Source organism: Equus caballus, chromosome 7, assembly GCF_041296265.1.
Source record: "Equus caballus isolate H_3958 breed thoroughbred chromosome 7, TB-T2T, whole genome shotgun sequence".
Classification (NCBI taxonomy): domain Eukaryota; kingdom Metazoa; phylum Chordata; class Mammalia; order Perissodactyla; family Equidae; genus Equus; species Equus caballus.
Genome location: NC_091690.1, coordinates 84,027,360 through 84,041,895, shown reverse-complemented (window position 1 = coordinate 84,041,895; position 14,536 = coordinate 84,027,360). Strand labels below are relative to the sequence as shown.

Here is a 14,536-nt window from a genome sequence, read left to right as displayed (position 1 = left end):
ACAAGAAAACAAAACCTGGAGTGGAAAAAGTTAACTTTTGCTTTGAAAGACGTTCTCAGCCCTGAAAGCTCGCTCCTAAAGGGACAGTGCCTTTCCCAGTGTTCCCATGAGAAATGGAGGGCAGCAGTTACTCCCGACCAGGAGGCCCAATACGAGGCCAATATTTGAGACTAAAACCATTTCTGGGTAAACAAATGGGAGTCGCACAAGGCAGAGTGGCCAGAAGCCACCTTCACTACTCGTAATAAAATCGGCTTCAAAGAAGGCTCAAAGGTTAAAGTGCTTTTCTCTGCCTTTAAAATGGGGAGGCTGCATTTTTAGGTAAGAAGACGAGACCCCGAAAGCAAATAGCCTGGCTGAGGAAGGGTGGCCCAGGAAAGACACAAACACACAGAAAATCGAAGGCCCTGAAACTTTCTATGCTCAGCAGCTGAGATGTTTCAGCTGAGTCCATTTCACCAGACACGAAGAAGCTTCTCCGGCTACAAAGGGTCACATGAGAGCATAAAACAAACACTGCAAGGTTTGGGTTCTCTCTCTCCCCCTGTGTGGGTGACACCGACAGGCTGAGAGACTCCAATGCTGCAGAAAGCAAAATTTTCCTTGTTTCCATTACATCATCCCAGTTGGAGAGGGGGAGGGCGGGGCGGGGCCACAGCTGGTGGCAGCTGCACCACCATGTGCTTTCTCCTAGCCCTGCGTGCTGCAGCCTCCTACCGCTCCTGAGAGAGGAGGCGCGGTATTAAAGGTGCAACACCCTATTATGGAAAAGCTTTCCAATTACTTAGAAATAAATCACCCCCATGATAAGCTAACAACCTCAGGCAGGCTGCTGAGCCGGTTCTCTCTCAGTTTAGGTTATTTGTTTGCATCTCTCTAGACTCAGCTACACTGCAAACTCTGTCAACTCAACGTGCCCAATTAGACAGACAGAATGTACAAGCAACCACCTGCCATCTGCTTCCCAAAAGGTAAGCAGCCAAAAAGTACAGGCCTGCAGCTGGAAGCATTTATGGGAAGAGCGGGGAGATGCCCACACTCAGCACGCAGACCCCAGACTAGCGGACGGGTACATGCTGCTGCCTTTGGCATCCCAAGCAGTTTGGTCAACCAGTCTGGCCCTCTTGGGCACCCACGGAGTTTCTTTCAGAACACACTACAAGGCTTCCCCTTGTCAAAGGGGAGAATGGTGAGAGGAGCTAAGGCCTTGTCTGACCATTCAACTGTGAACTGGCAACAAAGGTGCAACTGGTGAATCCAGGGTCTGATGGAGCCCATGCACAAGTTTTATCTGCCCCATGCAGGGTTATGTAAAAAAAAGAAAAGCTGACTTTTAAAAATGAGTGGATTTCATATATAAACATCTAGACTGCTAGCTCTTCCTGGAGGAAAAAAAAAATTAAAAGAGATTTAGCAGCACCAGGCCCCTATCTCTACGTGGCACCAGACGGTTTTCTGGAGCTAAGTGGCAGCACTTCCTTCCAATTGGGCACGCATTCTAAAACACTGGTCCCCATTTGGTGTCTGCATATGACACCGCAACTACATATGTTCTGACCTGGACCCTGAGAGCTTTTAATATAACACCGCTGAGCATGGAGAAGGAGAAACCCCCAGGGAATGAGTTCCCAGTGGTCCTTTATTGACTCTCCTCTTCAGTTGAGAGTTAGTCCCTTGGATGGCCAACTAACATTCCACAAAGATCACTCGAGCCAATACAACGATGGATCTCAGGAGAAGGCTAGCTGCCATCATCCTGCTTTTACTACAAAAGCAGGTTGCAGCCATTTCAGAGGAGCATTCCAGCCCACTTACCATACATCTTGCCTTCGTCTGATAAGATGATTTTCCTCCTCCCACATGGTGGATAGATAGCCAAGGCCTCCTGAAAGCTCTGCTCAATGTCGGGGCTCCAGACCCCTTCCGCATCGTTGTCAATCGGCTTATCTGCAGAGTCACTCATCCTTTCCATGTTTTCGGCAGGGCTCTCGCTGCCGCTCCAGCTGCTAGGCTCAATTTTGGCGGTTGGATTTTCCAAGCCGAAGCCTGGAGCCTTTTCAAGAAAATAAACCTAGGAGGGAAATCAAAAGACAGCATGATAAGGACAAGGTAAAAACCAACATACTGCTCGTGCTAGTTTTACTGCACATTCTTCTGTCGGCACCTTTGCTTGGAGAATAACTCCTAGCACACAGAAGATGGAATTCTGAGATGCAAGTGGCTTTTTTTCTCTATGTATCATGTCAGGCACTCAACACAAACGCTACAGACAGAAGTTGGACAGTCGTCACAGATGAGAGGAAGTTTTCATCCGAGAATAGTACCCACTCTGAGTTGCAAGTTCGCAGTGAATCATGCAAAACCATTTACTAAGTGCCTACTATCTACCAGGAGCACTTTGCTCAAGGATAATCAAATCTCCAGAGCAGAACAAGTTGTTTAAAAGAAAATAAAGTAAAACAAAAGATGTCTGCCTCACTGTGGCAATTGGCATGCTAACTCTAAAATGTCAAACCATCCCAGCATTTGTCACTGAGATCACCAAGATGCGAGATGGTGGCAGGATGGAGGACAGAAGGAGGGAGATGATTTGTTATCACAAACACTCATTCTACTAAAACAGCAATGCCGGCTGACCTGGATCTGCTCTTCCACAGCATTTCTCTGTGGGGTTCTGACCCTGTACAGTCAGGCCACCCTGCCACACTCAGCTTCTAGGCTATAACCTTGAAGCAGGGACCAAGTTGGTCCCATTCCTGGCATCCCTGCAACAACTATAAGCAGCCAGCACATCTGTAGAAATGTTTTACACCTGCATGGGGCACTTCATCTGGTAGCCTACTCAGAATTCCCAATCACATGAAAACTATGGGGGAGAATTTCATCTATTTTTCGGTTGCACTGAAGATTACAGAACCAAAAGAAATCTTTCTCAAAGATTTATTCGCCTTAAATTATGCATGTAACCTATGGTCATAAGGGATAGGCTTTCCAAACAAATGTCAACTTGGCACAAACAAGCAATGGGAAAATGATCAAATCCAGTACCCCCTGCTGTCTGCACACTAACAACAATATTCCTTTGTTGAAAAGGCATCAGATCATTATTTCAAGGACTTCCCCAAAAAGGGGAGAAGAACTGCTCCTGGGATTGATCCAAGAAGGGGGGCACAGGGCCTGAGTAGGGAGGGTTTAGTGTGACCACCAAGCCACCCCCTTCCGCAGCCTCAAGTCCACGCAACATTACAACAGAGGCAGCCAGGAGGGAAGCAGGTGCTGGCAGCCCCACCAGGCACCAGGGACCGCTCCATGTTCCAGGGCAGTCACCTGAGAGCAAGCAACCTATCCTTCTTTCCTCCTCCCTCCCAACTGTATCCCCTTCCCCTGCCCTCCCCCACCTGTGTGGTTCCACAGGGCCCAGGTGCAGAAACTCTGAGACACAGAAGCATTACACAATTAATGGCATAACCAGTGGGTGCTTTTGGCTTCATACCCTGACAGCTTTTTAAATTTGGCAGCACCTGGATAAAGGAAACCCTCAGGTTGTCTTCTTTTAAATGCTGCCACTAATCCATCACTCGAAGAACTTGTCAGCAAAATATTTACTACTTCTTACCAACACATGTACATTAACACAGGACTTCAAAAACTATCAAACGTTGAGGTATAAATCATGCCACAAGAAAGAGTTTTGTGATTGACCCTCAGATGAACTCTACAATGCCCGCAGTGTAGGCCTTTTGAATTCTCAAATTATTACATTTTTTGTTGGGATCTAGGAGTCTTATAAAATTTAAGCTGAACTGTACTCTAGCCTAGAGTCTGTTCTGGCTCCAAAGCGGTTTATTGGAGAAATTATGAGAATCCGAGGGACCGCTCTGAGCAGAGTCCACCTTCTCCTCCTCTCCACCTTACCCTAAACAAAACAAACAAAAACAAACCAGACACTTCCAAAAACAGAGGCCAGTCCTTGAGCTCTGGGCAGCTCACAGCAGTAGGAATTCACTCCCGGCAGCCATGTTTTAAGATAAACAGTGGACGTGCCCTGCAAGCAAGCACTATGGTGGAGGGATGGGATCCAGGCAGTGCCGGCCAGCTGAAGGGGCCAGGGGACATTTATTTGCCTAAAAAGAACATTACCATGTAACTAAGAGCCTCAGAAGCTCCAGACCAAAACACACCAACACCCCCTAATCCAATACTTGAAATTCCCTCGAAGACTTCTCATCAACTGGTCGTGCAGCCTGCGCTTAAACATCACCAGCGACAAGGAACTCACTACCTCCTCAATACCACTTTGTACCGACATGTTTAAATTCTCCCATCTATTAGGCTAAAATCCATGTTCGGGTTAACTTCTACCCACCTCTCCCTTTAGGGTCTATCCATCCTCAAAATACCCATTGAGGTATGACAGGAGCAGCCCCCAGGCTCCTGTGTTGCCGACTAGACATAATTCACACCAGCCGTCTGCCCAGCCCTCATGAACGCATCCCAGTTTGTCCACAACCCTCAATAAATGATACTCAGACGTGAACCTGGGATCCATAAAACCTCTAAGCTCCCACACTCCAAGTGCTGGTCCTGAATTCCCTCTCCTGTGCAACTCGTTTAGGAGCTAAAAGCAGGAATTCATATTTACTCCTATTAAATTCCATTACTTTTAGCCTTAGCCCATGGCGCAAAGCTGGTAAGATCTTTTTGAATCATAATCACCAAGCTTTGCGTCCTTAGACACTGAACAATGTCTGAAGAATGGTCTGTCACATGGGGAGGGTATAGAGCCATTTTGTGGAAGTCCCAAAGAAGATTCTGGCTCAACATAAGGAAATATTTCCTGCTAGTTTGAACTGTTCAACAAGAGGTGGACTGCCTTATAAGACAGGCAGGCAGCAGAGTCTTGCAGACAACCCCTTCAAGTTACCTCTAAAGCTAAGAGTCACAAGTCCTCGGTTGTTCGGGGAATGCAATATTAGCTAGCATTGATGGATTCATCCACTTAGTAAGCACAGGTACTGCTCTAAATGCTCATATGTTTTTATTCATTTACTGCAAAGGGAAGAACGCTGTGTCCAGGCTCTTGCAATTTGGTCAACTGGAGCTCAGCAGGATGGAATTACCTACCGTGGACAAGCGCCAGGACACAACCCCAGAAGCTACCAGATATATAACCCACAGAGCTATACAGGCCCTTGGTTTTACAACCCAATTGTAAGATGAGGTCCTCTATGGGCAGAGAGTTTCCGATCACAAGACTGGAGCTGGCTAAGAAAAGCTCCCCGTACTGGATACTGAAATAACCATTCTGGCATTCCATCCCTCAGGTCCCTTCCAGGCCAGCTCAAAATCCACCTCATCCTGGAAACCGTCCTTCTATCTAGTGGCTCAGAGAATCAGCCTCACCTTCGGAGTATCCTGAAAGACGTGTGAAATTTGTTAACTACCACCCAATCTACCTGGCTTCTGAATATATAGCAAGAAGCACCTGCTTACAGCCAACAATAAGATCTAATCAGAGCTATGTCCTCACCTTCTCATCCATCCTTTGAGCAAGGGAGTCAACATTCACTCAATTCAGTAAATGAAAAAGAACACAGAATTGTGGGGTGAGAGGGAAGATATTAAGTCTCAAACTGATCTGGGTTCCAGACCTGGCTCACCCACTAGCCATGCAGCCCAGACTAAATTAGTTAATCCCTCACAAGCTAAGGTTTTATTTGTAAAATGGAGATCATAAATTACATTCAATCCCGATACAGAAAAATCATTACGGCGTGGAGGGACTAATCCAGAGAGTTGCCATAAAGATTTAGTGCAATAATGAGTGAAGGTGCTCTGTCATCTGTAAAATCATGAACAGATGTTCATTTATTTCCAGGTCCTTCACCTCTAGACAGTGGTACGTACCTTGTGACGCCCAAACACCTAGTGATAACGAGATGGTGAAGAAATGAAGGAGCTTCCCTAATGGTTCCCTTTGGGCAATAAATTTACAATCTCTTCCTTAAGGTCTTCAGATGACTAAATGGAAAACAAATTGGTAACAAACGCCTGTACTTTTAACACTCATCTAAATCTGAACTAACAGTCACAGGTTCAATAATTTTCATATTCTCCTGGGAAGTTTGGTTCAGGGGAATAATTCTAAACCTAAACAAACGACTAAAAGGAAAGAGAAGGGAACTCGTTTGTTGAAAATATACTGTGTATCATGTACCCCCATGTGCCTCAGTTTCCATCATTAACACTCTCCCCTTTTTTTGAAGCAGGACTGTATATCGTGTAGAAAACACTAAAAAATAATTAAATGGGATGAAAGTATGAATTGCTATTCCAAGTCCGTTTTTTTCAAAGAAATTATTTTTTACTGATTGAAAATATAACAAATATGACTTTATAAAAAATTGAAAGTGAAAGTTCTCTCATAACTCCTCCTATATAACAGAGTTGTAAATATTTTTGCAATTCCTTTCCTGTTTCTTAAAAACATGCTAAATATAGAAGGTTATAAAAATGAGCTCATGGTGTACATACTATGTTGCAACCTTTGGTTTTATCACTTATCATCTTGGACAGTTCCCTATGTCTTTTTTTTTATTATTTATTCAATTTATTTAAACTGAAGGAAAAAAACACGTCACCCCCTCATCTCTGGCAACCAAAAGTCTGTTCTCTTTATTTATGAGCCTGGTTGTTTTATTTAGATTCCACATATAAGAGAAATCATACAGTATTTTTCTCTGTCTGACTAATTTCACTTAGTATAACGCCCTGAGGTCCATCCATGTTGTTGCTAATGGCAAGAGTTCACTCTAAATTTTTTATGGCTAAATAATATTCCATTGTGTGCCTGTGTGTGTGTGTGTGTGTGTGCGTGTGTGTGTGTGTGTGAGTGTATGTATATATACACCAGTTTCTTTATCCCTTCATCTATCAATGGACACAGGTTGTTTCAATATCTTGGTTATTATAAATAACAGTGCAATGTACACAGGGTACATATATCTTTTCAAGTTAGTGTTTTCATTTTCTTCAGATAAATACCCAGGAGTGGAATTGCTGGATCAAATTAGTAGTTCTATTTTTAATTTTTTGAGAAATCTCCATACTGTTTTCCATAATGGCTGCACCAATTTACATTCCCACCAATAGTGCACAACAGTTCCCTTTTCTCTACATCTTTGCCAACACTTTCTATTTCTTGTCTTTTTGATAATAGGTGTGAGGTGATATTTCATTGTGGTTTTGATTTCATTTCCCTGATCATTAATGATGTAGAGCATCTTTTCATGTACCTGTTGGCCATCTGTATGTCTTCTTTAGAAAAATGTCTATTCAGATCTTCTGCCCATTTTTCAATTGGATTTTTTTTGCTACTGAATTGTATGAGTTCTCATTATAGATATTAGCCTCTTACCAGATACATGATTTGCAAATATTTTCTCCCATTCAGTAGGCTGTCTTCTCATTTTGTTGACGGTTTCCTTTGCTGTACAGAAGCTTTTTTTACTATGATGTAGTCCTACTTATTTATTTTTGCTTTTGTTGCTTTTGGTGTCACATTATAAAAATCACCACCAAGACTTATGCCAAGGAGCTTACCACCTATGCATTCTTCTAGGAGTTTTTATGGTTTCAGGCCTTACATTCAAGTCTCTAATCCATTTTGAGTTAATTTTTGTGTATGCTGTAAGATAGTGGTCCAGTTTCATTCTTTTGCATGCGGCTGTCCAGTTTTCCCAACACCATTTATTGAAGAGACTGTCCTTTCTCCACTGTATATTCTTGGCTCCTCCGTCGTAAACTGATTGATCATATACGCACGGGTTTATTTCTGGGCTCTCCATCCTGTTCCATTGATCTGTGTGTCTCTTTTTATACTAATACCACACTGTTTTAATTACTACAGCTTTGTAATATAGTTTCAAATCAGGGAGGATGATGCTTCCAGCTTTGTTCTTTCTTAACACTGTTTTGCCTATTCAGGGTCTTTTACGGTTCCATACAAATTTTAGGATTGTTTATTTATTTCTGTGAAAAATGCCATTGGAATTTTGATAGGGTCTGCATTTAATCTGTGGATTGCTTTGGATAGTATGGACTTCTTAACAATATTAATTCTTCCAATCCATGAGCACAGAACATCTTTCCATTTATGTGTGTCTTCTTCAATTCCTTTCTCTATTAGTTTTTTTTTTTCTTTTTGAGGAAGATTAGCCCTGAGCTAACATCTGCCGCCAGTCCTCCTCTTTATGCTGAGAAAGACTGGCCCTGAGCTAACATCCGTGCCCATCTTCCTCTACTTTATATGTGGGACGCCCACCACAGCATGGCTTGACAAGCAGTGCGTAGGTCTGCACCCGGGATCCGAACCAGTGACCTGGGCCGCCAAAGCAGAATGTGCAAACTTAACTGCTGCACCACCGGGCAGGCCCCTAGTTCATGATTAATGTATAGAAACAGAACAGATTTCTGTATATCAATTTTGCATCCTGCAACATTACTGAATTTGTTTATTAGTTCTAATAGTTTTTTGATGGCATCTTAAGGGTTTTCTATACTAATATCATGTCATCTGCAAACAGCGATTGTTTTACTTCTTCCTTTCCAATTTGGATGCCTTCTATTTCTTTTTCTTGCCTAACTGCTCTGGCTAGAACTTCCAATACTATGTCGAACAAAAGTGGCAAGTGTGAGCATCCTTGTCTTGTTCCTCATCTTAGAGGAGCTTTTCATTGTTGAGTGTGATTATCACTTTCTAAAAACTCCTTTTCTCCTGAAACTCTCCACAGGCACACTATAATAAACTCCGAAAAGAACTTGTTACCAGTGACACAACCCTCCTGCTAACTGCCCCAGGAGCCACACTCCCTACACGGATCATTCTTTCACAATTAGTCACTGACACTTCAAGAAGGGTAACATGAGTACAGCGGAATGACATCACATGTATACTCGACTAATACACATTTAATATAAAAGCCTAGGGGAAGAAGGGTGAGACAGTCAAATGCAGGTGCTTCTGACCAATTCTATTCAAGGAATGTATACACAAGGGCTATGACACAGGACTCAGGAATCTGCTGCTCCCTTCATCTTAATTCCTGTGGGTTTCTCATAATGTAAGCATCTTACCCACTTATGGGTGATTTAAGAGCTCTTAAATAAAAGAGTTAGTTTTAACTAACCCTCAGGATTAATGAAATGCCATTGAACATGAGGGTCACAAAAAAATCCAGACAGCTTGTTCTAGACCATGTCTTAATACTCTATGAAGCACCAGGAAAAGAGCTAGACTGGGAGTTAGGACTCTGTCTCTACCTGAGTAACCCAGGACCACACGGCACTTGTAGCCCCATGTGCCTCAGTTTCCATCATTAACACGGAAGGATGCCAACATTGTCATTCATCACCTTGTCTTCCCAGAGATTCTACCTAGAATAGAACTTAGTGAGTTGGTTTATTATTGCTCCCCCGTCCACACCCCAATGTCCTTGAGGGTAGGGACTGTTACACTCACCACAGTATCCCCAGCGCTAGCGCAGTATCTAGCATAATAAATACTGAGAAAAAGAGAGAATGAACCAACAACCAGATGACATGAACATTCTTTGATAACAACATGACTGAACTTGTCATCAAGCTTTCCATGAGAAGGGGAGGAGCTTCAGCTCCCTTCCCACTCCTCAGCCTGACTCTGGCCAAGGTTCTAAAGAGCAGTAAGAGCCCCAGAGGAAATCACCAAATTAGGAAGACGTATGAGGACAGACTTAAGTCAGGTACAGCTTGGATAATGAAGAGTTGGCTGTCTAATCCAGCTTCTTATTTATGAATGGTGATTACTGACAACAAATAATCCTTCTGTGTTAAAGGGATAAACACGGTTTGGGTCCTCTAGGAGGTAAGCTGCTCTACCACAAACATTATTTTGAGGGGAATGGTAATTTTGGAGATACACTATTTTACCTTCTCCATATCCGTTTTCTTTTGGCCACTAGAGAAGATGAGAACGAGAAGGTGACAGCTCCAAGAAAAGCTATAAAGGCGGCAAAGTGACAAGGGTCTAAAGACCAGAAGCCAAAGAGGCGGCCAAGGAAGAAACTCAAAGAAGTGAAAAATGATAACAACGCAGATTGGAGTGAGCGAGAGTGCAAAAGGCAACATATAGGGAGTGGCAGTGAGAGTAAAGCTGAGAAAAAAGATTTCTAAGAGCGCAGGAGAATGCAGAAGCACAGGTGGGAGCCATTTTAGGGTTTAAAGAAAGAGAATCACATGGTTGGAATGATACTTGTAGTAGACAACTCAACCAAGCATTTGATGGCTCAAAGGTCACCGTGATCTTGGTAAAAGCCCAAATTTTACTCAGAAGAGAAAAGCTGCCCCCCAACAAACAGACTAAGAAAAAAAGTGCTTTCCTGCCAAAGTGAACAGTACCTCAAATCCAAGTCCAGCCTTCTCCCAAAGGACCAGGTTTCAAGACAATGCCAGAAGCTTTCACCTCCAGGATCTTAGTCAATCATTGCACTACACCTGTTGAGTATTATCCCCATCTTTAAGGTCCAGAGACCTAAAGAAGTTGACTAAAGTCATATACGTAACAGAATTTGAATCTAGGAGTCATTCTCCAAACAGAATGCACATTCCATGAGAATATCAGACTCACACTATATCCTCACTAGATAGTGAGCTGGAGGCTGGATTTCAGAGGAACAGAACGTAGGCAGTGCTGAATTCTCAGCTCTGTCCACAACTGACACCATCAAGCCCAGTCTAATTAATTCCTAATGAATAGTGATGATGCTGACTCACCTCCCTGGGTAATTGGGAGGAATGTCAGGCACTAATGATGGTTAACCACTTTTGCATATGCAAAGGAGAGCGAGTTATTTTCCTACCATTTCAGACACCAGCCAAACTTGCTAACAAGTGGCCTACGAAATACAGGTGACGATCGGCAGCCCAGATTTTGAAAACAGCCTCCAGAGAAAAGGAACTGCAGAAGGTCAGTCACTGTCAGAGAGCCAGCAGAACTTTCAGGGAATGCTGACACTGAGAACGGAGGCCACACGTGCCATGGAGCCAGGACGGCCAGTGAGCCCTGGTGTCATAGGCTCCAACTGCCAATAGGTTCCCTCTGATTTCAGCAGGAAGGAGTGGATAATTACTCCTTCTCATTTTCGAAAATCACTTCCATATCAACAGGATCCATCAACAAGCCAATACCTCTTCACCAAGCCCCCGATGCTGAGCACCCCATTAGAGGACTTAGCATTACCCTCCTGAGATTCCCTGATTAATTCTCCGCTCCATCAGCCCTAAGCACTTGCCCAGGTGACAGCTCAAGAAAGGCTCTGATTGATTTCATGCTATGCAGCTCTGTATTACCAGCCTTTAGGGGAATCACCTTCCCCATCCCCTTAATGAATCTGTTAGCCACTGAGAACAGAAATTCCTGCTTCTTCCTTTCTCCCATCACTACCAGCAGTCAAGCCAATCACTGCTCTCCTTCATCAGCAGACTCCTTCAAAAGGACAAGGCCATAGGCTCAGGTCTAGGCAGTCTGTCCCATCTGACCATTCCCAAGTGAAGGCGTGATATCAAGACAGTGCACTCATAAGGGGACCGCGAGCAAGATGACATGACCCGCAGCCTGAGTCATGGATCCCTGGGAGGTGGACAATTTAACCTCAGGAAACTCATTTCAAACCCAGAAACAAGCTTCTCTCCTGCTCTAAGAGAAAAAATGCAGCAAGAGTTAGCAGTAAGTAGCTGTCAGTACACATTTCAAAAGGAAAACGTGTAGGCCCTTTCCCAGGTCTAACAGTCATAGAAAATCCCAAAATTAACTCTTCAATTCCAATAGGTCTGTAAAGTGAACATACATTTGAGGCAGACTCACCAACCATAATGCTTACCAGAAACAAAGAAAACATACCAGGAACGTAATACTCCTTAGTCACTAAATTATGGATCACATCACTTTCTTAGTTGGTAAAATTCACCACCAGATTATCATGATGCCTTAGCATTTCAAATAACAATGAGTACGAATTAAAAATCAAAAGTAGAGAGTTCTTATCTTAAAAGATATCAACATACAAGATAAATACATACACTGCATTTGGCCAAACTCTAAGACAAGCATTTCAAGTGGGTCCATCTCAGCCCCATGCCCAAGGAAATGCCCTGGCATTTCCTACAGTCGGTGCTGGTTCCCCAGGTGGCAAGTCTATGGGTCATACCTGGAGTGTCATCCTTCTTACAGAAGGCCAGTGGAGACTCACCTAGTTGTACACAGTCTGTTGCCAGCCAACCTCATGATGTGTTGGCTCTGAACAGACTCCCAGTCCCAGCAGCTGCCCTGCCCCGATGCAGCGACTTGGGCTGATTGGGAATTCTAATTCTGCTCTGTCAGGAAAGGCCCTCCCTACTCTACATAAAGAAAAGGTCCCAGGCCTTCTTCTCCAGCTTCCGTGACTTAGGATGCTTCTCTCATCCTGGCCACGCCTCCAGCTACCCTGGATTATTCAGACAGCGAGCTGGTGGACAAAGGCAAGAGGTAAATCCACCGTTCACTTGTGACTGGATCATAAACCAATCAACAAGGAGAAGTGGAAGCAAGCTGGTATTTTAAAGTCCAGAACTGTGAAATCCAAGCCCTGCTCTGGTTCTTCCGCTGGCTGCACTGGCATTCCAATGCTCTCTAAAGATCCAAGAGAGCCACAGGGGTCTCATCAGCACTCACATTGGGGGATCCAAAATCTAGGTTCCGTCATGCCCAGAGGGAAAACACTCCTCTTCCTGCCAACTTAGGGTAACCAAGAACACGATTCACAACATGTTTTGCTCCTGTCCATCCTCTCAACCATCAAAAATCAGGCTATCACTTGGAGTGGGGGCTGGGTCTGGACTACTTGCCTTTAATACCCATTCCTAATGGACTGAGCACACAGAGCCTGATACACTCCCCAAATCACCCAGGAGTATTTGAGTCCCAAAATATGATCATAAATTTATTGGGAGCAGAAGTAGAGCTTCTGTGACCTCCAGGACTGAGGACAGTGGCACGTAGCATTAGGACACTGGACAAAAGTGGGAGAAGACAGAACAAGAGGTAGAACTAACCCATTTGTTCCCATACCTTTCTGATCCCACAGTTACTTTAGAAGAATTTTATTTCAGGAGCTCTGAATCAATTGCTCTTATTGAATTATGCTTGTATGTGATGCTGTCAGCGTACCAAGAAACATCCCATGAATTAGTCACTGGATTTACCCCAAGGAGGATGAGGATGTCCCTCATCACATCACAGATTGCTCTTCACAAAGATCCCAAAGGAAAGTTTGATGACAAACAAAACACTGTGCTTTTTACTGTGGTCAACTGATGAAGTCTTGGCTTTACTCACTGGCCACCAAGGTGCACCAAGCCTCACTGGCAGACCCTCAGAAAAAGCACGGAGAGGATCTGGTCAGCAAGTCTGGTTTCATTGCCAAATACACTTTAGGCACTTACCTCTATCCCCTTTCTTTTTCTTCCTTCCCCGACTTTTAATTTATGCTATTTTACAGCTTTGCAAGCTGGCTTAAATTCATTCCAAATCAAGACAGGGTAGAAACACAAAGGAAGGGGCCAGCTCCGTGGCCGAGTGGTTAAGTTCGAGCACTCCACTGCGGCGGCCCAGGGTTCGGATCCTAGGCGCGGACATGGCACCACTAGTCAGGCCACGTTGAGGCAGCGTCCCACATCCCACAACTGGAGGGACCCGCAACTAGGATATGCAACTGTGTACGGGGTGGGGTTTGGGGAGATAAAGCAGGAAAAAAAAAAAAAAAAGATTGGCAACAGTTCTTAGCCCAGGTGCCAATTTAAAAAAAAAAAAAAAGAAAGAAACGAAGGGGAAATTATTTCTATTTTCTAACTATCTGCCCCGCCATGTGTCCCCACCCACATGCCAGGCAGTAGAGAGATGGAGATCAATAAATATGCTACCCTCCCCCTGTCCTTAAGGAGCACCCTTCCAGCAGGGAGACAGGTAAGTAAGTGAATCATCCTTCAAGACTTCAAGCCCCTCCACTGGGAAGCCGGCCCTGCCCTCTCCCCACTCTTCCTCCTCCATATTCCCGCAGATAGCACCTTTGCTCGCCAGGACAAAGGAACTCACCTCACTCCTGCATAGGAATGATTTGCTCATGTCTGTCAGCCTCATGGGGTGGTGAGATCTTTAAGACTTAGGTCCATGCCTTCCGTCATTTTTCTATCCTTGGCATTTAACAGAATGCCTGGCACAGAGGAAATGCTCCCCCCCAAATGATATCTGAATGGATGCCTCAAATGATGAGTGCACGGGCGAATAAATAAATGAACAAGTGAATGAATATTAAGATGTCGAAGGAGGAATAAACAAAGTGCTGTGGGAGCACAGAAATAGGAGCTGATTCTGTCTCTCACGTCGACAAGGACCTCACGGGAGGTGACGTTTAGGCTGGTCTTGAAGCCTGAGCAGAATTCACCAGGCCGATTACAAGACACACAC

General features: G+C 44.1%; 1 protein-coding gene across 18 annotated transcripts in view; it reads right to left on the bottom strand.

The window, feature by feature from the left end:
• TEAD1 (TEA domain transcription factor 1) overlaps positions 1–14,536 on the bottom strand; it is a 252,789-nt gene that overhangs the window by 168,924 nt on the left and 69,329 nt on the right. For all 18 annotated transcript variants that reach the window (XM_023646064.2, XM_023646068.2, XM_005612185.4 and 15 more), the window contains exon 2: positions 1,816–2,071. In XM_023646064.2, the coding sequence (XP_023501832.1) occupies positions 1,816–1,972 (157 nt within the window). In that variant the 5' untranslated portion in view covers positions 1,973–2,071. The remainder of the gene's footprint in view (positions 1–1,815; positions 2,072–14,536) is intronic.